Source organism: Peromyscus californicus, unplaced genomic scaffold, assembly GCF_007827085.1.
Source record: "Peromyscus californicus insignis strain IS unplaced genomic scaffold, ASM782708v3 Scaffold_16__1_contigs__length_79575227, whole genome shotgun sequence".
In the NCBI taxonomy this organism is placed as follows: Eukaryota; Metazoa; Chordata; class Mammalia; order Rodentia; family Cricetidae; genus Peromyscus; species Peromyscus californicus.
In genome coordinates, this window is record NW_026294458.1 from 79,212,783 (window position 1) to 79,238,414 (window position 25,632).

Sequence of the window (25,632 nt, forward strand, 5' to 3'; positions counted from 1 at the left end):
ACCCAAGGTACACTTAAACTTACTATGTAGTTGAGGATAACTCTGAACTCCTGATCCACCTGCCTCTGCCTCTTGAAGACTGGAATTACAAGCATGTGTTACCATGTCTCAGTTTTGGGGAGCTGGAGACAGAATCCAAAGCTTGTGATACTAGGCAATCAACTGAGCTACATGCCCAGTCCACTGACTAATTCTTACTGCCTTTCCCTTTTCCCTACGGAACACTGCTGGCCACCTGCAGAGTCTTAGACCATCCTCCAGCTTCTGTATCTCTTCTGTTTGTGTCCTCCATATGCTCCTCTGTATGAAAAACTCCTCCAGTGTTTTTGGACACTCTTCCATCAGTTTTATATCTGCTACCATAGGTTTCATTTTCAGTCATCTACTGTCCTCTGATTTCTTCAGCAGTGGCCTGTTCTTATCTGAAGGATGCGGTGCCATTCTGACATCTCTCACCCAAGTGGGTACTTCAGTTTGGAGGGGTTTTTTTTTGGGGGGGGAAGGGGGTTGTTTTCAGATTCCTCAGACAAGTTGTTTGGTTTCTTGCTCACATTCAGCTTTCTTCCAGCATCCAGAGCCTCACTCTGCAGGATGGTAAGGGTTGAGCAGTCCCACTGGTGGGTCCTTGCTCTCCCTGGTTAGTTCTACAGAGAAATCCTTCCTCCCTATCTGGGTCCTGAGCCAGCTCTACCACTCTAAGGAGAAGAAATGAAGAACCTGAAGCTGCCCAAATTCTAACATCTGACCCTCGAGTCCCTGTCCTCAGTGCTATGTACCTTGGGGTCCTCAGTCTCAAGTCTCTCCCAAGGGACCCATCATTCTGCTGATGGAAGCAGAGATGTAGCTGGGTGGGGCCAGGACAGGGTTGGGGCAGACCAGGAGGTCAGGGCTTTAAGCAGGCCACCAGTTTGTGCTTCCCTGTCCTCTCTTCCCAGGCTCCTGACACTTCCCAAGCTCTGCATGAGCAGACATGTTTCTTGGGTATCCCACAGCTGGCTTCAGCTTCTCTGGCATGCTTGGTGGTTAATGCTGCTGCAAACACATCCTGGCATCTTTTCAACCTTGCTCAACGCTCTCTCCACTTTCCCTTTCTTTGTCTTTGCATTTAAGTGGAGGAGAATTCCAGGAGGGCACCAAGGCCAGTACATTCACTGTTGCTTCATGTTTAATCAGACACCCCTAAGTGGCCTCCTGAGACAGGAGCAGGGTTCCCTAAGGCGACATAGGAAATGACAGCATCAGGTGAAAGGTCAAGAACAACAACCCGTGCTTCCCATGCTGTCCAACAACCTCAGTTGGTCTCCTGGTGCTCTAAGTGGTGGGCCTGACTTTAAAAGGCACATGCTTACCTGGCTGCAGTCATGGATGTTCTATGCTCAATCACAAATAAATGCATGAAATAAGTTCAAGTTCAAAGGACTCATCTGGTTTGGAAGTTAGCCAACCACAGAGGGAGCAGACACCATAGGTTAGACCTAAACAACAAAGCCATGCCTTTCTGCTTGAGGTAAGCCTCTCAGACAAGGCTCTGCAAAAGGCAGCTTCAGGCACAGTGTGACTAAGATGGGGGATCATGGATTAACATTCTCCTACTGGACGAAGTATTACACAACACAGCCTGTTCTCCATAGATTTGTGTACCACAGCCACATCATTTAGCTCTGAGATGGTCCTCAAAGCCAGTCTGTGGGGAACAAAAGGCACCTCTGCCCTGCAGCGTAGTTTCACAGAGACCCAGCTCTGTATTCTCCTCTTCTTTTGATCAGTTTTGCACCTCAACTATCAGGTTACCCACCAGACACCCACACAAGGGTTTCAACAGAAAGAAGAGCCCCTTGACTCCCTGGTAGTAGAGGCTGGGCAGCATGCACATGGCTTCAGCATGTGCAACCACTCAGCCTGGACAGCTGGGCTATTCACTCCAGCCTCAGTCTGTTTATCCAGAAAATGGCTACCATGGTGTACAGAGACTGTTGTAAGCCTCACTTGAGTCAATGCAAGCACATGGTAAAAGGACTCACCTGAGCTGGCACCTGGAAACACTGGCCTAGCTCTACTACCAAAGTGAAGGGAGGCTTTTCTTCAACTAAAACTAGTCACCAAGGAAAATTACCCAACAAACCAAATAGCCTTTCTTTTTTTTTTGTTTTTTTTTTGTTTTGTTTTTTCGAGACAGGGTTTCTCTGTGTAGCTTTGCGCCTTTTCCTGGAACTCGCTTTGGAGACCAGGCTGGCCTTGAACTCACAAAGATCCGCCTGCCTCTGCCTCCCGAGTGCTGGGATTAAAGGCGTGCGCCACCACCACCCGTCCCAAATAGCCTTTCTTGATCGGGGCTGAGTGACCATATCTTGTGTGATGTACCTGCACCCTGTGGTTTCCACAAATGGGCCTTGCCCTCATCTAGGGGATTTGTTTTTTTACAAACCCGACACTCTTAGGAAAGCTGGCAGCAGCAGCAGATGGGGCTGGAGAGATGCCTCAGTGGCTAAGAGTTCTTGTTACTCTTCCAGAGACCAAGGTTCATGTCTCAGCATCTACATGATAGCTCACAACCCTCTGTATCTCCAGTTCCAGGGGATCTAGTGCCCTCTTCTGGCCTCCATAGGCACTGTACACATGTGGTCCACAGACATGCATGTAGCCAAAACATTCATACATATAAATATAAAGAAGAGGAGGAGGAAGAGGAAGAGGAGGAAGAAGAAACTGGCAGCTGCTCTCTGTTCCTATCTGTGATGAACACAGTTGACTTTCCTCAGGCAGAGGACAAAAGTGTTAAGGACAAGATTAGGAGGATAGCCCAGGAACATAGGGACAGCTACAATCCCTAGGAGATGAACAAGCCGTGATGGGTGATGATGTTCTGTATGCTGTGAATATGTGTTGCTCTGATAGGTTGATAAATAAAGCTGTTTGGTCAATGGTGAGGCAGAATAAGGTTAGGCGGGACATTCTAACTAGAGAGAGGAAGGGGAAAGACAGAGGGAGGAGAAGCTGCTAGCCGCCACCAGGAGAAGCAAGATGTAAAGTACCAGTAAGCCATAAGCCATGGGGCAAAGTATAGATTTATAGAAATGGGTCAATTTAAGATATAAGAGCTAGCTAGCAAGAAGCCTGAGCCATCAGGCCTTACAGTTCATAATTATTATAAGTCTCCTTGTGTTTATTTGGGACCAAACAACTGTGGGACATGGGTGGGAGAGATTCAGCAAGACCAGAAAAAACTCCTGGCTACAAAGCCCTGCCTCGTAACCAAGCTGTCTCCCAGAAATGCTCACATTAGCCTTTCTGTTGCTAAAATCTGCCCAGAAAGAACCTTCTCATAGATTCTAGAACATATTAATCACAGACTTGCTCAGGCTACAAGAGCAGAACCCAGCTGTCTCTGTCACATCCTTGAACTTGCAAACCAATGCCCCCTTGGGGATTGGCCCCCAAGCATGTTCTGCATGTGATAAAGGTCACAGTATTCATACCTAGCTTCCTTGTAGCTTATGTGACTGGCATCTTTCTCTACTGCCCAACAGAAAGGCTCCCAGGACACAGTGTAACTAGTTAACTAGGGGATGGAGTCAATTTTTCCCTGGCTACCTTCAATTAGTAAGGGAGCCTGAGGTAATGGGATTCCTGAAGACAGACAGGGGAAGGACTGTCAGATATAGAAACTAGGCAAGACTACAAGAGGCAAATCATGGTGGTTTCTGGTCCCTGCTTGTGTCTACCATATCCAGAGCTTGGTCAGCAGGACAGTAGGAAGGGTCAGGCCAAGGGGAGGAGCTCTGAGCAGCGGCTCATTGTGGGCCATGGGGCAGACAATACAAAGCCTGGGACATCCTGACAACCACAGGCATGTGCCAACATGGATGAAAAAGCTCAGCACATGGGCTAGAGAGATGGCTCAGCAGTTAAGAGCACAGGCTGCTTTTCCAGAGGACCTGGGTTCAATTCCCAGCACCGACATGACAGCTCACAACTGTCTGTAGCTCTTCTTCTAAGGGATCTGACACCCTCATAAATGCAGGCAAAACCCCAATGTACATAAAACATAAAATAAAAATAAATAATTAAAAGCCAAAAAAACCCCTAAAACAAACTAGAAAGAAAGAAAGAAAGAAAGAAAGAAAGAAAGAAAGAAAGAAAGAAAGAAAGAGCTCAGCACAACAGTCTGCCCACCTTGGGTAACCCCCGTTTGCCATTTTTACCTTACCGTTCAGGAGCTGAAGCTCCAGGAAGGAGCTGGAGCACACCTTACACACCCATTGGCCACGCTCAGGCTCTGCAGGGACACTGGGCTCAGGGGTGCCTGAAGCTGCAAGACACAAGACATAAGGGTTAGCCACCTCAGCAGAGTATGGCCTGCTCCCCAGGTATTGATGACAAGAATGGAGATGCCCACAGACTCATGAGCACTTGCATTCTAGGCAGGGTCCTCAGTTTCACACACACTGACCAAGTTCATCCCCATTTTACAGATGAGGAAACTGAGCAGATGTGATATCCTTGTTACTACCACAGGCTCAGCCCTGTCACCAGATGCATAATGTGCCCTCTTCCTCCCAGTCACCAGCCCTGTGGGACCAGAGTCCTTCATATTCTCTAAGAGAAAAACAAGCCTTCAGGACCCATACTTGAGCTGGGCCTGGTTATGCATACCTGTAATACCAGCTACTTAGTAGGCTGAACAAGATGACCAGAAGTCCAAAGCCTACCCTGGTCATAGAACAAGTTCAAGGACAACCTGGCCACTTAATGAGGCCCTGTCTCAAAGTTTTGGGGTTTGTTTTTTGTTTTTTTTAAAGGAGGGCTGGGCATGTAGCTTAGGATTAGAATGCTTTACCTGTATTCTACCTGTAACAACACACAGACACACACAGACACACAGACAGACACACACAGACACACAGACACACAGACACACACACACACACACACACACACACACACACACACACACACACACACACGAGACTCATATTTAAATCTTCAGTGGCTCACATAACAGGGTATGGTCAGATCCACAACAGCCATCTCACAGTGCTCCTGAGACTGGAATGGCTGTGGCCCTGGCCCAACATATCCCATGGAGATTTTTGTGATTGGGTTGTACCTTGTAACTGTTGTCTGGCAGTGAAGCCTGGTGCCTGGATAGGAGTGACCTTTAAAACTGTTCAATTTTTAAAAATCCCCATCTGGGGCAGGTGGCTGCCACCTGGACAGTGCCTCTAGTCCTCCAATAATGACACACAGGAACCCGAGGAGGGACAAGGACAGGGGCTCAAGAAACACAGACTGATCTTGTCAATGCAGATGGGGGCTGTGAGCTCACTTTGAAAAAGTCACAGGCACTCTCCTGGGACCTATACTGAACATGCCTTGGGATCTGGTCTAGCCAGTTTGTCTGTGGAGCCAGCCCACAGCTACCATTCCTGCCTGTCATATCCAGACCCATCACCATGTAGCTTAACACTCCAGAGGCCACGCAGAGGAAGTGCCTGAGTCTAGATAGTCTCCCAGATCTGCATATACCCACCATGCACCAGGCAAGAGCACATCCCATTTGTCTGCATCCCAAGTTAGTGCTAAGAACACGAAGAATAGGGATGAGGATGCAGACCATCATGGCTAGGGAAGAAGCATATGCAATATGGAACCTGTCAGACTGAAATCAAAGACAGGAAAAGGTCACAAAAAGGTGGCAGGTGGGAACTGCATCCTGAATGTCCCACCCAGTGTCTGAACTCATCTTTGTCACTTTCTAGGTAGGAATCTGCTGGTTAGGGACTCCCAGGAAATCGGGGAAAAAACAGAAACAAGAGCCAAATTCCCATTTCTCACCCAGGTTCCCAAACATACAGAGGTTCCCAAGAAGGGGTTCAACAAAGGAACCTGTGGGGTCCAGCAGGGGCTCAGCAGAAAAAGGCATTTGCCACCAACCCCAATGACCTGAGTTCAACGAGACCCACAGGATGAAGAACCAAATCCATGTGTGCCATTGCACACGCGCGTGCGCGCGCGTGCGCGCGCGCGCACACACACACACACACACACACACACACACACACACACACAAACACTTACACACTTAAATGTCATTTTCAAAAAGGAGGCCTTGGGACACTGAGCTGGGATTCCTCTCATCTAAGTGGCCCGCCAGCTCCTACACTAATCATCCATGAGAATTTGTACTGCCCCAAACAGGCCCCTAAGCTTGGCTACCTGCTGCTCTGGCACTGAGTGAAGACTTCTCATCGGAAGAACCAGGCAGTCATGACAACACAAGATTTGCCAAAAGGTAACTGTACAAGATTAAGAATTTTTAAGAAAAAACCCAACAGCCAATTGCCAGCAGATGAGTCCTTAAGTGCCAACTGACATTTCCAAACATAGGGAAATGTCTCAGCCAAATGACATGACACAGAGTCCACAGCAGCACTGGCAGCTCGAGAAGAAGGTTTCAGGTGAGAGCACAGGTCAAAACCAAGGAACAGCAGGGCACGCACACACCAACTGTGAGGAGTCCAGCAGGACACACAGCAGCTCAGCTTGGGTCAGAGGGTCACCAACAGTGAAATCTGAAATCGGGAGGGGAGGACAGGCTACGCTGTAGGAGTCTGTGGTGGAATCACACACTTGCATACACCTGCCGAGAGCCCCTGAAGTGGGCACTCAACATGGTGAGCTCAACTGAATGCATGGAAACTGGTTTGAAAGTTAGAAAACACTAGTTACAAAGTCAGAAGCAGAGAGAGTGAGAGAGTGGCCAGACTGCGGGCATAACATGGCTTCCCAGGGACTAGAAGATGTTACCTTCTGTCTTTCTCATTAGAAGGGTGATTCTGACCATGCTCCCCACTGCACTCACCTGTTCATGCCCTTGGGAGGAAAGCAAGCCACACTTAATGTGGGCTCAGGGAAACATGTACCCAGAACAGCAGTCGACAGCAGGACAAAGAATCCAAGTCCATTTTTTGGAGTGTCACAGCTGCAGCAGGATGAAACCTGCTTGTTTGCTTGCTTTTTTTTCTTTTTCTTCCCCTCCACCTCCCTCCCCCCGTCCTCCGAGACAGGGTTTTTCTATATACCAGCCCTGGCTGTCCTGGAACTCACTCTGTAGACCAGGCTGGCATTGAGCTCATAGACATCTGCCTGCCTCTGCCTCTTGAGTGCTCGGATTAAAGGTGTGCACCACCCACCACACCTGGGCTGAAACCTGTTTTCATTAAGCAGATGTCACTCACAGTGCTGCCTGGTGAAGCTGCTGTTAAGTGCAAATACCAAGCTTGCTGCACCCCAGCTGTGACAGCAGGTAGTGTGGCTGTTCTTCTGGTGGTCATGTGGCCACTGAGAGCTGCAGCTGCCCAGTCTTAAGAGAATCCTACCACCCATCACAGGCTGAGGGAAGAGCAAAGCTTATAGTAAAGCTTTTCTAGCAAATGCTTTCCACTCATGCCATCATAAAGAAAAAAAGAAAGAAAGAAATCATTAAATCAAACCATCAGAAGTTGGAGACCATCCATATTTCAGACCTGATTCTAGAGATCTACAAACTGACTGACTTGTGTAACAAAGATGCCCATCTAGAGGAAATATGAAAGGGGCAGGAAGAGAATGAGCCTTCCTGGCCAATGCTCATCAGAAAGCCTGGGCCACAGTACAGCTACTGAGGTCTCACCCACCTAGGCTGAGGTCAAAGTGATGTCCATAAGATTTGCCCACTCTGCCTTGGGGTGGCAAACTGTCTGGTGCATACACAAGAGCTAAGCAGAATGCAAAGCCCATGCCTCTCAGGTCCAACCAGGGAACTAGAATCAATTAGTACTCCTTTCTAGATGTCTCACACCTCTCTTCAGAGGCCTTGCTCTCTGTGGGCTTTTGAGATGTGGGCAAGGAGGGCTGCAATGCCTGGTTTCTGCTGAGGAGATACATTCAGCATATAGCCCAAGTTCTGCGTGGGTACTGTGGAGTGGGGTGTAGGGAAAGGACAGATGCGTGGCCAGGGAGGTAGGAGGCAATGTGTGAGGGAAGCTGCCACTTAAACAGCCAGTGGGGAAGCCCAGGGAAGCATATGCCAGCAGTAGCCAGCCTGAGAGGGCCAGGCAAATGCTCCACAGATAGAAAGACATGAAGACTCCATCTGGTTGACAGTAGCCAGTGACCTGCACCACTTACAAGTTGTCCCAAGACAGGGTGAAGTGTTTCTGGGCTCCAGAGCTGGGAGAAGCCGTATCTGTATTTAGCTCTCTGTTGTGTGCTGCTTTATGAGGCTGGCTCCAAAACATGCACCCAGGCTCTTCCATTCATCAAAACCACAACTGACTAGAAACATAGGACAGGCCAGAGCCCTCTCATTTAGGAACCTCCACCTGTGAGATCTTTGCAAAATGTTAGGAACAGCCCCATGAAGCCTTTCTATCACACCATACTTGGCGTAGCAAGAAACCATTTTCATGAGAGGTCACTATATCTGGGGGTCAGAAGCAGAGTTACTATCCCACTTTGATGATGAAAACTCTTTGTGACAATGAGCAAGGCTGCTGTCCTGGGAGAGGCCCAGGATCCAAGTTAACACAGTGATGGCTTCTCCATCATGAGATCCTGAACCTGGTGGCTCACTCAGATGATTCCTACATGCAGAACTATGTTTCTTGAATGCATATGCATCAGGACACACACACACACACACACATACACACACACACACACACACACACACCCCTCTGCATAGGTATACACATGCACAATCCTACCTATCTCTACATACAGACAAGTATACGCACACATCTGTACATCTGAGCACACACAGGCACATACCTAGAAATCTACACATATACTAACATAGGTACATACCTCTGTATCTGTACACACATGTAGACTCCTGCATGTCTGTACATATACTAACACATGTACACTCCCATGGATCCATACACTCTAACACATATACAAACCTATACATCTATAAGAAAACAAAATGTGCACTGTGTATTGTACACATGCTGACAAATGCACACATTTGTGCATCTGCACACACATGAAGGGATCTATGCATCTATTAATACACAAGAGCATGTCTCTGCAGCTTAAAACAATCACATGCACACACCAAGGCATCTGTCCAGACACACCACACTTTTGCCTGGGCACACACATACACATATGTGCATGAACCAGACTTGGGCAGGAGCTGCTCTCCAGTGCAGTGTCAGCACTGGCACACTGACAGCACAGTGGCCAGATCTGCTGTCCAGTCCTAGTTCCCTTACCTTCTGCATTGTGAGGTGGGCTCCCCCCTCCCCGAGTCTCACCTTCTACTCTGTCACCTGGCCTGCCCCTGGGCTTTACCTGTCACTCAGCCTGGTACCCTCACCTTCTACACCAGCATTTCTCAACCTGTGGGTCACAAACCCTTTGCTGGGGTTCAATAACCCTTTTACAGGGGTTGCCTAAGACCACCCCAAACACAAATATTTACATTATGACTCATAACAGTAGCAAAATTATAATTATGAAGTAGCAATGAAAATAATTTTATGGTTGGGGGTCACAACATGAAGAACTGTATTAAAGGGTCACAGCATTAGGTTGAGAACTACTGTTCTATACTGTCACTCAGCCTGTCCGAGGCCTCACCTTTACTATGATTTGGCCTGTTCCTGGGCCTCTGTACTCATAAGAATAAACTGCTTCCTCACAGCATCAGGAGAGTAGGTCACTGTGGGAGCCCTGAGACGAGAGCAAGAGCCAACCTGTATTATACCCAAGGGCCTCAAACCACCTAAAGACAGAGAGGCACCATCTCTCACCAGCAAGTGTCCCAAGATTTGGGTAGGCATTGTCTGTCACCCCATAGGCCCAGGCATGGGGGACAAGCACTGTTCCATCCCACCTTCCCATGTCAGCTGCTGGCACCTACATTAGCATCTCTGGCAAGGGGCCAAACTGTAGTGAAGAAATAGGATGTACCCGGAATGCTAGAGCAGGCCTGTTTCAGCATGGGCTTGTCCATCTTCTTGGCATAAAAGGCAGCATACCACACACGAAGTTCAGTGCCCGCAGGGATATCCCTTGAGGTGGTGAAATAGACATCACTGCCATGCTGGTAGGCTGTCAGGTTCTGGTGGCCCGGCTCTAGTGCTGGCCGCACCAGCATCATCCAATTGCAGTCATCCTCGTTGGAAGTGTCGAAGCACACAGGATGCCCGTCTTTCTGGAATACCTGAGGAGAGGGCCACAGACTGGTTACTGACCAGTCTATCAGTGTGCATGGGACCATGGGGGAGACCACACTGCTTCTGATAGGACCTGCTGATAAGCTGTTTACTATAGCCAGGGGATCAGAGAAAGATTCTCAGGCTTAGATGGGTCAGGCTGGTCACAGGAAAGAGGAAGACTCACTGAAGTACCTGAGTTAAGACACCTAAGCTGTTCCTACTGTGCAGACATCAAGGGGACCCTGAGCTCTCCTCCTGTTCAGGAATCAAGAGAACCCTGAGCTTTCCTACTGTGCAGACATCAAGGGGACCCTGAGCTCTCCTCTCTAGGCATCATGGAGACCCTGAGCTCTTCTCCTATCCAACATAACAATCCCAGCTTCATTGGGAATGGGACACATGAGTTCTCCCTATGACTCAGGTTGGTATCCAGACATTGGAACTCTCCTCCTGGTTCTGCTCCAAGCATGGCATCAGCAGAGTTCTTCAGTCCAGGTGAGCTGTCCCTGGTCTGCAGGTCAGTACAGCTTCTGAGTTAGAGAGCAGGGCAGAGAAAGCCTTTAGTGACTCTGAGTCAGCGCAGGTGTAGGGTCTGTTCTCTATCTGTGGAATGATGACTACTTCCTTAGGGATCCTGCCCCACTGCCAAGCTTTTCCTGAACAGATCCCTATAAGTGTAAGGCCCTCAGAAATGCAGGGGCAAACTGGGAGGCCACCAGGTGCCCAGTGACCCCTAGTGGGTGTGGAAGGCACATTTCCACCCTCCTCTCAGGGGCACAGGGCTTCCCTTGGGACACACAGGTGCTCAGCGCTGAGAACAAGTTGATACCTGAAAACATCCTTTGGAACTGAGGAGGTGAAAAGAAATCAAACAGGCATGAAGGACTTTCTCCAGCCATGTGCTGACACCAGTGTGTACCCATCACCCGGGCGCACAGAGGGCAGATACTAAGCTACTTGCCTTTCTGGGCTCAGATTTAGGCCTTTCCCAATCCCAAGAGTGCCAAACTCTGGGGCTACAACACTTAAGGCTGGTGGCTACCTCTTTTAGGTCTTAAAGAGAAGCACATTGTCCCTAGGGCTGAGAAGCAACTGAGCCTTCATTTGTTTATGTCCCAACTATTTCTGAGGTTTGTCCCACGTGTGAGCCTCCTCAGTCTCAGAGGCTTCCTGGGGTTCACTTTAGATGCTCAGCCATCCCTGGAATTGACATCGACTTTGTTTTTCTTGGTGTTATATATTTAAGTTAGAAATACCCATTCTCCCTCAGCCAGATGTGCTCTGTGCAGATGCCAAGCCCCATGCTGTCACTCAGTCTCTGAGAGCTTCCTGCAACTCACACATATGAGTGAGACTGCCACACTGGTACAGGAAGCTACACAGACCATTGCTATGCTGTAGGCACAGCACCTGCTGGGGGAGGAGAGGGCTCACACCAGCTCCCTCCTGTCTGTCCTTAAGTGCACTCCCCAAACACCTACAAGTTAGTAGGCACCGCCTCACACTGAGGTGTAAACACAGTGAAGTGAAGGAAAGACTTCTCAGCATTTACGGACCATCACCACTCAGCAGTCCTCACTCCACTCCCATCAGGAGTCATGCGATTCTGAAGGGGCCATGAAGCCCCGGCCCATGCAGCTTTTACCTTCAGAGGAAATGCGGATTCCTTCTCCCACTTGGCGACCCTCCTGGACTCGAATGGACCAAACTGTGTACGCTTGACTAACTGGGTTACTGCAAACACACCTTCAGCCCCATCATCCAGGCGTCTGATCTCCAGGTTAGAGGGGAGGGAGGACCTGAAAGTAGAAATTTCAAAGAGGTCCTGCTACCCTTCCCACTGGTCAGAGCAGTGCAATGCCTGCACGCCCCCATCGTGCTCTAAAGATGCACTTTGTCACGGAGCAGAACTGAAGCTCTCCCTATAAATGGGATAGGACTGGGGCTAGGCTTGTGAGGACCCAGAGCCCATGTACTAAGGGACACATTTAAAGCCCCACAAGACAATGCTGATGCCATGTTCCTAGGGGGCTAGGGTACAAGAACTGAATCAGAGAAGGTTATGACCTTCAAGGTTGTAGAGAAGCCTGGACGAAGGGAGAAGGAGCATGGTAAAGTGTTTTGTATAGGCTGGAGACCAGCAAAAGGGCTCTGGTCTGGGTGGGGTGGACCAGCTTCATTGAGTATGTGGCTTTATTAGCCAGACTATAAAGTCAAAGAAAATGCTGCAAAAGGAAGTCACAGAGCTGGGACCTGAGGATGGATGAAGCTTGGGCCAGTGGGAGACATGTCTAGAAGCAGAGGTGGACCATCCCCCCTGGGGATGAGCAGATGCTGGGCTAAGAAGGAAGAGTCAATGGCCAAGGGCTCTGGTTCTGCACCCAATGTCTTCAACTATATTTTGATGGACAGTTGGCACCTTACCCCCACAGGAGAGCTGATCAGCTCTCTACTTTGGGCAAAAATATTTTGAAAACCTAAGTCACAAATAAAGATAAATAAATGGGAGTAGGTACCAGTTGGGAGATTTCTAGAAACAATAATAAGACATTGAGCATTATTAGTTTAGCATCAGACTAAGTCAGGAACCGTCAGAGCCTCATAGGGGTAACTTAGGTTCTCCATGTCTCAAGCTACTGGTAGCTTATGAACCCTTACCCTAGATCTCTGAAGGCATGGGTCTCACAGGAAAATATGGGCCTGCAGAGCAATGCCTGGCTACTAAACTGCCTCAGTACATCTGCAAGGTTTGTTTTTCTTGTTAGCTACAACTTGACTTGTTCCCTGGACTACTTGTCCAGAACTCTAACCCTAGCCCATTTTGTCCACAGTGCATACCTGTTCACAGAGGCCTAGATTCAGAATACAGATGAAACCCAACAGGCAAACCTATAGTTTGCCCCCTCCCCCAAAAAAACAGTGTTTCTCTGTATACCAGCCCTTACTGTCCTAGAACTCATTCTGTAGACCAGGCTGGCCTTGAACTCACAGTGATCCTCCTGCCTCTGCCTCTTGAGTACTGAGATTAAAGATGTACACTACCACTACCTGGTGAGTTTGGCCACTTTTGCTCAATTCATAAATTAATAAAGTCCAGGCTGGCACAGCCCAGATCCCGAGGTCCCTGACTACACCAAGGAAACATACCCTCATGCTTTGAAACTGTTAGGACTCATCCCAGGAGGAGTGTGTCCAGCTCCCTGGGGGATGGACCACCCCCCAACACACACAGTCTCTCACTTTGCCTCTCAAACCTCCTTCTACCTGTAGACACTTGGGGCCTTTGCACTCTGGCCACAGTAGACAGGCAGAGAGCCCTTCTTCATAGACAGGATTACTGTGGAAGCGTAGGCACTCACTCACCTTGCCCTGCTCAGGACAAAGGAGTCCTTGACCATAACCACAGGTCCCAGTTCAGGACACTCTGAGTCGTGGTACTGGCTACAGTCTTCACACCCTGTAAACAGATGCTGAATGTCAGAGGGGACAATGTCCAGGGAAAGAGAAACCCAAAGACCACAACCCTGGAAAAGGAGACCCTAGTGCCACGGAGTTCATGAGACTTGTGTGCTAACACAAAGACAAGCAAGGGTACAGCAGATACAGGAGGCCTGGCCACAAAAGTCACCTCTTAGTGCTCCTGAAGCACAGAATGCCAATCAAGAACCCCTTCCCAAGAGCACCAGTCTATGACACTTTCAAACCCCACACATCAACTCTATGGTTAGGAAGATCAGGATCCAGGATAGTACTAACCCATTACCCTAAATCTCATACCCTTCACTCTTTTCTAAACCTTAGGTGACTTTCTGAGTTAAAGGTCACCCAGTCTTGTGCCCCTAATGGAGTCCTGAAGAGAAGTGGCCTGAGGCTACAGCTCTGTAGCAGACAGGTAATACCCAGGCTCTCAGAGCAATACAGCAAATTACAGATTCAAAAAAGGTGCACGTCTGTGCTATACAAACAAAATGTGGATGTAGCTTTGCCTAGACAGACAGTGTCAATCCCATCTGTGTTCTATGACATCACACTAGCCACAGAGAGGCCTATGGGTCACTTACAGATAAACATGATCTCCTCACTGCCATCTTCAGCCATTGCTGACACCTGTCAAGATATAAGAGAGACCCATTAACAGTGAGCTTTTACAACATAGTTTATGTGTGGGCTTTCCTGTGTGTATAGGTGCACACACACCTATGTGTGCATGTGTGTGAAGGGCAGTCACCCTTAGGTGTCAATCTTCTGGAGCCATCCAGCTAGTTCTCCAAGACAGGGACTTTCTCTGGGATCTGGAGTTTGCCAATTAGGCTAAGTGGATGGCCAGGGAGCATCAGGGATTCTGTCTCTGCCTTCCTAGTGCAGGAATTACAAGTACACACCACAAGCCCAGGTTTTAAAATGTGGGTACTGGGGATTCGAACTCAGGCCCTCGTGCTTGCCTGGAAAGCACTTAATTGACTGAGCCATCTCTTCAGCCCACTAGCAGTTTTTAGAGATAATTTCTTCTAAGGTTCCTTGATCCTGTGCAGGGATGTAACACAGTGCTTTCAAGAGAACAACTACTGGAATCCCTATTTTTAACTTTAAACATGTTCTCACCTACAGTAATACTGTTTCTTAGGAAGAGCAATGGATTTGAATGCCCTCATTGACAAGGGGGCCTTCATGAACTCAGATCTCCGCTACTTCGCAGAAGCTGCCATTTATAAAATATACACTGTATTTTAGAAGAACTTTTCTTACTGCCACTGATTCTCTGCCCTCTCCAGGCTGTGAATTCCTTGCAGACAGTCATTTCTACTGCAATCTGTCCTTCAGCATCTAACTAGTGCAATGTCCTCATCATTCCGAGTGGGTAAAAAGTAGTGTCTGACACACAGCACGGTGGGTTCTCCTGCTCCCATACAGACCTCTGTCAAGGTATTTGTATTTCCCACGCATCCTTTGAAGGTGCCTCAAAAGCAACCATAGTAGGCAGTTAAGCACAGAGCAATACTGTACCACACATACATTTCAGACAGAGTGATACAGCTGTTGTTCATTCTGGGATATCAGATGCCTAAGATATAAGATAGATATAAAAACATCTACTTCATGCAGTTTGGGAAGAAACACAAAATGAGGTGTACCCAGTATGTCCCACCCAAACATTATCCCCACCCCACATCCTTCCTGCTATCTGATCACCCTTCCTCCCTGGTGTCCACTGCTGGTTATCATCTCAGAAAAGTATGCAAGCGGATACACACTTCCTAAATGTTAGTCTCACTTGCCCTCCATCTCAACCCCAGCCAGCTTGAAGATTAGAACACAGGCAGCAAAAAGCTGCAATGAAAACTCAGACTGGCTGAACAAGTTTTTACTGAGAAAAGAAGGGAAGGGCTGAGAGCGCCATGATGGGAGAAGAAAGGTGCTATACACAATCTGGGGAGATGAGCTTCCAAGTTTCAAGTTTTCCACATCGCTTTAAAATGCTAAAAAACAACCAGGCACATTAACCCCCAACTCAGCAAAACATTTTCTTTTTCTGGAATCAGCATCTAAGCTAGAAGCGGGCTCGAGGGCCTACTAACTCTAACTTAGTTCCACGCCTCTGCCTGGCCTCTCAGGACTCCTGGCAGGTGGGTACCATGTGGAGTGGTGCATGCTCAGTGGCTGGTCACTGAGCAGAAGTCAAGGAGGGACTGGCTGTTTCAGGGGATTCATTCTGTGGTTGGTGCTGCTGGCTGGAGGCCTGTGGGAAGCAGAGCTACCCTCTTCCTGGCAGCTGAGAAGCAAATGCCCCCTGGGAAGGCATTTCCCTAATGGCTTAACTTTCTTTCACAAGGTTCCTCCTCCTAAAGGTTCTGCTATCACCCACTAGTACCATTAGCTGGGACCCAAACTTTAACCTACAAACTTCGGGACAGGGGTGGGGTGGGGTGTGTAAGATTCATAACTATAACAAGAAGCAGCATCAGGGTGACACTCGTGTCACAAGAGCCTGAGGGTCTGTGTACCACAGCAGGAACACGCTCTACATACCAGTTACACTCAGGTCAGAGAGCTCTGCAATCAGAACAGATAACAAGAGGCTACCCCAAGCCACAGCTAGATCCCAGCAGGACACAGAACACAGCCAACAAAGCTAATCAGAGCAGAGCGGACGAAAAAGAATCTGCTCTGTTCTGCTTGTTTTGAAGCTGGAATCTACACATAGAGGTGTGGTAGGATGCTTCTCCCTAGGGTAGCAGCCCAGCCTCCAGTTCCACCCCTCCCAGCAGTGCAAGGACAGGAACCCTAAGCCAGGAAGCTTTAGATGTTGCTGTGGAAAGAAAGTGAGAGCACAGGAAATGTGAAGCTTACATGGTGCTTCACATGAGAATCCTGGGCATTTTTTATTAGTAGGATCTGGTCCTCAAAGTACATCTTCTAGAATCTTCTAAGCAGAAATCACATGATGTGATGATGTGCGTTTTCAACGTTTGCTCACAACATTAATGTGCTGTGAGTGCTCCTTTGTAGAAGCCAAGTTCAGTCTCCAGATTTCTATGACCCTCCCACATTAACAGAACAGTGTTGGTGTAGTGACACTCACCTATGACCCCCTACACTAAGCATGCTGAAGCAGGAGGACTGTGAGTTCAAGGCCAGCCTGGGCTACACAGGGATAGCTTATCTAAAAACCAAAAACGAGACGGGTACTATTTGGTACAAAAATTAGAGGGGGAAAGGATTAAAACTTTGAGAGAAAACTGCCTCTCCCCAGTTTTCAAGAGTGTGTTCCATGGACCAGGAATTAGCATCTGTACTTGTTCTGCCTAGATGCTCAAACACCTGGCCAGCAGCTGGCTGGGGCCCAGCAGGTTTTCTGCATCCTCCAGCTGACTCAGTTGCAGCCCAAACCTGGTCCATAGCTACAGCACACCAACTAAACATGACCAAAGTGACAGAGGGCCACTGTGGTACTATCAGGAAACCAAATATGTTTTGAGGTTCTGTCAAGGACCTCCTGAATCTAACTGGTTGGTGATATTATTTCCTGCCTTACTTAGCCTTCCTAGTTCCTTTGCCTCTCCATAGAATTTCCCCTCCTCCTCCTCCTCCTCTTCTTCCTCCTCCTCCTCTTCTTTTTTTCTTTCTTTTTTCTTTTTTTGGTATTGTCTTACTGAGCTAGGGTCTCACTATGTATCTCTGAAACTTGCTATAGAAACCAAGCTGGCCCTGAACTCAAGACATCTGTCTGAGTGCTGGATTAAAGGCATGCATTTCCATGCTGGGCTTCTCTATGGATTTTAGGACAACCCTGTTTATAGCTGTGAAAAGATCTTAGAAGATTCAAACATACAGACTTAGCTGCCTTCACTTATTCTCATACCCCAAGCATCCTCATATATATAATTCACATTTAAGGAACTTTCTCACATTTAAGGCTAGGCAGTCTGGGCATGTTCTTCACTTATAACAGATCTTAGCTTGAACAGTCAGTCACAGCTCAAGGATTTAGAAGCCATCTCTGATCTAAAGGCTCTGGGGATTTCTGTTGAAACAAAAGGACCATCTTTGCCACTGGCACAGGCTTTTAGGACTATATTAAAAGCAATAGGGGAGAAATCTCTATAGGAAAAAAGCAAATGAACAGTTTTCCAAACTCTGTACTGTGATCTAGGTTCAATAAAGGAGGGGCCCTGGAGTAGGCAGAGAGAATCTTGAGCTAAACACTTTGGAGCACTGCAAACCAGGCACTGGAAGTCTAAGGAATCTCACAGAATACATCTGCTGGGATCAAAGCAGGCCAACAGCTCATCAGCCTAGCTAAGTTATAATCAGCCCTGTACTAGTACAAAAGGGCTAGATGCCAGATTCCAGCATGTCTGCCACTGCTGACCCTGGGGGGTGAGTATTACCCTTTCCTGGGCCTTGGTTTCCTCACTGGACTATACACTCTGAGTTCCTTTCTGGTCTGCTCCAAACAACTGCAGGAAGGTCTTCCTAGTTCTACCACCTTGTCCTGCCTATTCCTGTGCAAAGACAGACACCTAAGGGCAGGTGTATACCTAGATGCAGATGCAAAATGGTTCCAGCATGCTGTTCATGCCAGACGATCAACATGATGGGGGAATGTCTTTCTGTATGCTACAAATATGTGTTGTTCTGATTGGTTGATAAATAAAGCTGTTTGGCCTATGGCAAGACAACTTAAAGGCAGGTGGGAAATTCAAAGAGAGAGACAAGAAGGAGGAGGGAGGAGACACCAGCAAGCCACCCAAGGAGCAACATGTAATGGAACACAGGTAAAGCCAAAGAACATGTGGCGATACACAGATTAATGGTTATGGGCTAATTTAAGATATAAAAGCTAGCTAGCAAGAAGCTTGAGCCATAGGCCATTGCCATGCAGTTATAATTAATATAAATCTCTGTATGTTTACTTGGGAGATGCGAGTGGGAGAGATTTGTCCCAGCCACCAGCAGGCCGGGGCACAGGAAAACTTCCAGCTATACATAACCAACCCAGAAGGTACCCTTTACACTTCTTGGTCACCTGAGCTCTGGCTCCCATATTTGACCTTGTGGGTTCTGTGAGTTCTTCTAAGCTTGTTTCCTATGGAATGCAATGCTTTCTACTATTTAATGAGTGTTACTATCTAGACTCCCTGCCTGTTTAGTGTCTTTTTCTGCTTCAGGGATAAAATACTCTGACAAAAGCAACTTAAGGAAGAAAGAGTTTATTCTGGCTTATAGTTCAAGGGTAGCCAGTCTTAGTAGGGAAGTCATGGCAGCAGGAGCTTAAGTCATGCTTCACTTTGGATCCAGTCAGGAAGCAGACAGTGATAAATACTTCCCAATGCTCAGCTGGCTTCCTCCATTTTACACAGTCAAGATGGGTCTACCCACATCAATAAGTACAATCAAGATAAGCCCCCACAGGCTTGCCCAGAGGCCCCTCTCCCAGGTGATTCTTGATTCTGTGAGGTTGACAGTTAATATTAACCAGCAGCACACTGTGCCTGCCACCCTTCCACACGCAGCACAGCTTTGCTCTCACCCAGGGTTCACCACCCTCTGTTAATCTCACTCTCTTCACCTACCTCTTCACCCATCTTTAAAGTTCAGACTGTTCTCCTGCCCAAGTGATCACCACAGAGCAGATGCACAGCAGGACCCGCACAGCTCCACACCCACAAGTTGAACACAATGTCACCCACCTGACCCTCTGCAGGAGAAATTGGTCCTTGCAAACAGATGTGAGAGGGTCAGAGACAGGCAGGGTACACTGGTCCTCTGATGTAACCACAGTGGCCAAGCAATAGCTTCCTCCCTGCAATCTGAACTACTGCTCTTCAGAAGGTCCCATGCTTACTACCAGACATCCAAGCCTGGAGTCAGAGCACAACGGTGCCTTGCTGGGTCTCTCTCCTCTTAGCTTCATGGACCCCACAGCCCAGAGTCTCCATACAAGCCTCTCTGCTCAACAGCTCCTACAGACAGGGTTCCAGGCTTCACCTGGCCAAACTTTACCACCTGCAAGACACTGCTCCTCCACTTGACTTTCTTGTTTCGAGAGTGTATGTAGGGTTTGCTATGGGCATACCTATGTGGAGATTCTGCTGCTGGAGGAGGGGAGGCTGCACACCCTCACTTTCTCCACAGCATCGTCTAGCTGTTTAGAAGGGCAGACCAATGAGGTGGGTCCCATGTCCACCCACTTCACTGAGCCCCTTCTCAGATGCCTGCAAGTTCCAATTCTTCCCACCACTGGAATCTTGCTTTGCTATTCTCAAGTGCATTGTTTCCGATGTTTCTACTCTACTTCCTGGGTTCCCCCTCACACACACATATACCCTGAGGCTTCCCTGGAAAGCCTGGTTCTGGTCTGAGTGTGCTTATTGGAACCTTGAAGCACAGCAAGCTGCCAGGGCATGGCAATCTCACTCATAATGCCAGATACTGCAGACAGAACCCTTCTGACCTACAGCTTCCAGCACCACACCACCATGTCTGATTTCTTTCCAGCCAGCAATGTACTTGTGTGCAACCTCCACCTCCAGAATCCTCCAGGTCTGGTTTAGCCCGTTATCTGAGGTCTTAGGGCTGGACCTGCCATTCTGGCAGCTTGGAGTCCTCAGCTCTGAAGTTGCCTAATTTTTTTGTTTGTTTGTTTGTTTTCTCTTTCCTAACTTCTCCACCCTTTCTGAACTTCTTAGCTCATCTACAGTGATGTTGTATTTCCAATGTTCACTTCTGGTTCTTGCAAAGGGGTTTCTGGGCAAAAGAGAGGTGTGCAGTCTAGTCCATAAAAATAGAAACTGAGGCAGTGTGTTTAACTGTTATGATGGCAGAATTGTGGCAGCCTGTGAGGGCAGAGTTCTAGAAGCATCTTGCTTAACATACTGCACTAAGCTAAGCAGCACTGAGATCCATCACAGGAAAGAGAAACTTCCATAACTATTTAGCATGTGTTCATCAAACTTAAAAACTGCCAAAGACCTGCAGAGAGAACTGGACACAGGGAATATGCTTCTCAAAGGCAGCCTCTTAGCTGGATGTAGTGGTTCTGCACACTTCTGCAGCCCAGGCATTCATGTTTCAAACAACAGAACAATCAAGGCAGTCTCTTGACACAGTAGGTATGGTCCCTTCTCCCCAGTCAGAAGGCAGTGAAAGTCCAATCGTGTCACCCTTGCACACTCCAGCACTGCTAAGGACTCAGGACACACTTGGCTTCAGTACTGTCCCTCAAGCCATGTCATTCATTCAAGGGATCCTGTGATACTGGCACTTTCTCAGCCCTCAGAACTATGAATGAAGGCCTGGACCACAGTAGACAGAAAAATATGCCAAACAGAGCTTGGACCAGGGGGTATCTTGGCAGAAGGAAGTGGGGTCACGGGGTCTTTAAGCACCCCAGGTCTAGTTTACACAATTTACCAACAAGGCTCACAAGATCCCATGGGGCTCAGTGCCTATCCCCACCCCATGTGACAGAGGTTGGAAGAGGATGAGGGACTCAGCAAGGCATCCACCTGTACAGGTTTCCTAGGGATTTAGTTAGGTCCCCTTCCCAGACTCCATGTCACCTTTTGCTGTTTCCTCTCCCAGAACTATGTGGTCTCAAAACACTGGCTGTGATATGGCTGTCACTATGAATTGTATCAGGAGGTGAGTGGGTAGGCCTGAAAGGTGACTGAGTCACAAGATGCTGTCCCCTCTCATGGGCCTATATAGTCATGGCCCTCCCTACCCCCCGCCCTATTAGTGATGTTCTCCCACATGATACTGCAAGACAGTCCATGCCTGAAAACTAGGCCCCATCGCCCAGCCTCCTGGGCCCGAAAGGTAACCCCAGGATACCCAGCCTATGGGGTTCCTAGTGCCCTCTAACCCAGGTAGGGACAGCCTCCATATGGTCTTGCTCTTAATAAATTACCTAGTCTGGGGAATTCTGTCATTTCACCAGCAAACAGACTTAAGACAGAAATCTTCCCCGCATCTGTCAAATCCTACCTACTCTTTACAAGATCTATCCTAACATTGCTCTCTCTGCAAGTCCACTTAGTCCACGACTGCCACACACTGAAAGGATGCCTCCCCACCTCCCCCAGAAACCATTCCCACTGTACCTCTTCTGGCAGCATCTACGGACACCCAGAGCTCACACACTGAAACAAAAGGCTTTGCCTGGAGGTCACCGGTGTGACCTTCTCTTTCCTACCACCGTGTAAGTCCTGGGGAAAGTGCTGGCTTTTTCACCCCCTAGGGAAGTGGTTCTCAACTAATGCTGTGACCCCTCATGTTGTGGTGACCCCCAACCATAAAATTATTGTTGCCACTTCATAACTGTAATTTTGCTACTGTTATAAATCATAATATAAATATCTGAAATGCAAGATAAAAGGGTCGAAACCCACAGGTTGAGAATCGCTTCTATGGGCTCTGGAATGGGAGAACCATCCTTGGGTCCAGCAAACAGCTCCATAGGACACTCTCTCTGTTGCCTACATCCCCCTCCATCAATATCAAGTCCCTCCCACCCCAGGTGCTTTTCTTCAGCGACCAGTCTCCTGCTTTGCTTCCCTCTTTGGACACCCCATGCCATCTGTATGCCTGTATCTCTGTCCACATGCAGTGGCCCTGCAGTGTCTCCTTGGCCGTCCCAGCTCCCCTAGATTCGGCACATTGTAGAAAGCCACCTCTAAGCCAGGATTCTGGTGCAGCTCTTGCCCCTCCCTAGGTCTGGACCCACCTCTGAAGCTACGTAATACCTGGTACCAGGCACAACACTCTCTGCCAATATCCCCACAAAAAGTGTTTTACCATTCTCCATTCCCTGTACTTCAGTACCATCTTACCTGACCAGGCCTGGTTTAAAGAGCAGCAAGAGATGAAAGTTCCACTGACCTCTAAAATAGATCCTTAAGTCATTCTTGTAAATGCTGCTATTAAATTTTAAGGCCTATGACGGGATGGCCCCAGTCACCTCCAACTCACAGGAATCAGCTTCTCTTTAAGCATCAGCAAACTGACCCCGCCTCTTCTCTGTACCCTCCTGCCTCCTTCCCTGGAGATCCTAAACCGTCCATTACACACTGCTGCCTGCAATTGCTCTCCTGACGCCCCTGTTGTAACTTCTCGCAACACAAGTATGTCTATTCATTGAATCAGACATGATTTCACAGGACCACAGGCTGCGCTCATTTCTTCTGAGTGAGCTGTGGCAGGCTTCACTGAACTGCCACCGAGCACCAAAAGAAAGGTCTAGTTTTGAGAAGCTGGTTCAAGGAAGTACACAAGCATATTATGGTTCCCTATTACTTCACCTGCTGAGGATAAATGACCACTATGGCTCTTCTTCTGGGAGACCAGAACAGAGAGTCACATGGGTGAGATGGAGCAGGAGGCTGGGAACAGCACAGCCTCATGCCTACCCTTCTGAATTAGGAAACAAAATTGCCAACTGGGGAGGGCTTCAAGCTGCTGGAGGGTGGGCACCCACAGTGACTCCATATTCCCCACACCCATGGAAGAAGACACCCATTCTCCAGGGCCATAACTACAGCAAGCCAAAGGATGGATGGATCAGTGTGGTGTCTTGCTCTGGGCAAGGGGAGACCTGCCCTAGAGTCAGCCAGGTCCCATCCATGCCATGGCCTCTCTGAAGGGCAGCTAAGGATGCCTAGATATGGGCCAGCTGGTGCCTCCAGGACAGTAGCTATGTACTTTTTAGTGACACCCCTCATGGCCAGATCATCTCTCCTCAGTGTTTCCTTCTATTTTGGGTGTAGTCTACTGGCCTGAACTCTTGTGATTCCCTGGTTCCCCAAGACAGCTACAGGTTCAGCTCTAAGGACAGGGGCCTTGTGCCATCCCTGATCAAAGCTCTCTGTGAGCATCATCCTGCTGCTTTTCCACCTTGGTCCATTGGCCTTTCCCAGCTTGAGATCCAACTATGTTCCTACCCAGGCCTCCGTACACTAGCCGTATGTCTGTCTGCGCCCACTCTACTCTCCATCAAGAGACTAGACTCCCTCAGAGTACTGGTCTCCCACTCAGCCGTCCCTTCCTAGACAGATGGTTCTTGTCCCAGCTCTGAGTGTGCCAACCCCTGCACACCCAGCAGCCTTCCTCCTTCATGTCCTTACCACGCCTGCCTAACCATCATTACTTATGGTCTATACTGCCTCCTGCACCTCTTGCATTGTTCCCTGGGTATATGAAACATTTACCACAGAAGTGGCTTGGAAAATGAATCTGGGTAAGGTACTCTGAAGAAGTGTCAGCCTGCACATGAGAAACTGAATCTGGACAGCATTTAAGCCACTGCTGGTAACCAGTTTTAAGCTCCATTACACCTGCAAGATGCATCAGTCTCTTCCCCACCTTCTGCACAGATAACCATACAGAAAAAAAAAGACAGGAGAACCTGGGAACAGTGGTAATTCTCAAAGGTAATCACTCTAAGACAGCCTTGTAATTGTAGCTGATTTTGTTTTTAGACAAAGTCTCACTATGTAGTCCAGGGTTCCCTAGATCTCAAGACCCTCCTGCTTCAGACTCCTGAGTGCTGGGATTACAGCATTTGCCAACAGCCTAGCTGTGGTTGATGTTTTAATTTACCCATTTGTCTTCTGGAGAAATAAACTACTCTGTCTGCTCCCCAAAGAGAACAATTAGTATATTCTTTGCCGACATTTGTGTAAAAGCATGAATCATAGAAGTAAAGGGGGGGGGAGGAGAAAACTTAGCACTTTTCCCTTTAATAATCTGATGTATAGGTTTTATTTCAGAGCAAGGCAGTGACTTCAGGGAAGTCTGAGGAAGCAGCTGCAGCCAGGTAAGATGCGGAAAGCCGATAGGTTTGAAGCAAAATATGGTCGGGGTGTATAGGGGATAATGGCTCAGCAACTACATCACTGCACTCTCCAGGGAGTACTGTCCCTGCCACCTCTGAGAGGTTCCCACAGAGCCAGAGACTTCTTCAGGTTTTACCCTTAAAATCGCCTTCAGGACCCCAGTGGGGATCTGCACAAGCACCTCCATTTGAGGGTTCTGACCGGCTCCAGCATATGTGTTTTTGAAAGAAGCGTTGGCAGCTTTAAATTCAGGCACAGGTCCACGTGTCTTCAGCTCACACACTTGATTCTACCATTTTAATCCACCTCGGAGGAGGGGGATGCTTGTGAGCATGTGTGAAGAGGCCCTCCACCCACTGCAAGAAGGGCTTAGCTGGACAAGTACGCACGAGCTACCCACCACGGGCTGGTGTCCTACCTCTGCCCTCTCAAAACTCACCTCGGGAGCACTCAGTCTCTACCTGGCCCTGGACCCCTCCTGTCCACCCTCTTCCCAGATAGTAAGCGGGCACGTCTCCAGCCTCTCTTTCCAATGTGGACCCTGGGCCACCAAAAGGTAGTAAAGCGTCTGGGCCTGGAAGCCATGGCGCAGCCTCGGACTTTCTTAAACACCAAAGGGGCTGGAGACCAAGGCCCCTCCCTGGGCTGCGCCCGAAAACCGGGTAAGGCGGCAGGGTGGCCGGGAAGGGACTGTAGGGACCTGAGCCCACAGCCACGCCGGGCCTGGCTTTGGACGCACCAGGGGCACAGCGCCCGAGCCTGGGCCGGGGTACGCCGAGCCCGCGAGTGGGCGGCCGGGCGTGGGTTGGCGTGGGCCGGGCTCGTGGTGGGCAGTTGGCGCGGGCCGTGCGCGCGGGACCGAGGTCGGGCACCCAGGGCGGAGGCCAAGCCCGCGGCGGCGGAACCCGGCGGGCGCAGGGCGATCCCGGAGCGGCTCCGGAATCCAGCCGGGTTTTGACTCCGATCGCCCACGGCGCCCGCGACTGTAACAAAGAACAGGCGGCGCGGCGGCCGGACCGGGGCGGGCGCGGGGGACGCGGGTGGAGGCTAGGCCGGGGCCGGGCGCGGAGCGCGGGGCGCGGCGGGAG

General features: G+C 48.9%; 1 protein-coding gene and 1 long non-coding RNA gene across 4 annotated transcripts in view; one reads left to right on the plus strand and one right to left on the minus strand.

Annotated features, from left to right (window-relative positions):
• Nucleotides 1–25,632, minus strand: part of Prdm15 (PR/SET domain 15) — an 80,721-nt gene that overhangs the window by 49,559 nt on the left and 5,530 nt on the right. Inside the window, 5 exon segments of the mRNA XM_052741345.1 lie at nucleotides 4,208–4,309; nucleotides 9,961–10,213; nucleotides 11,854–12,007; nucleotides 13,572–13,665; nucleotides 14,270–14,315. Of these exon segments, the coding sequence (XP_052597305.1) occupies nucleotides 4,208–4,309; nucleotides 9,961–10,213; nucleotides 11,854–12,007; nucleotides 13,572–13,665; nucleotides 14,270–14,315 (649 nt within the window).
• Nucleotides 15,387–25,632, plus strand: part of LOC128112309 (uncharacterized) — a 53,815-nt gene continuing 43,569 nt past the window's right edge. Inside the window, exon 1 of one of the 3 annotated variants that reach the window (XR_008218940.1) lies at nucleotides 15,387–25,206. This is a non-coding gene — a long non-coding RNA (uncharacterized LOC128112309). The remainder of the gene's footprint in view (nucleotides 25,207–25,632) is intronic. The other 2 variants (XR_008218939.1, XR_008218938.1) reach the window with 2 other exon arrangements.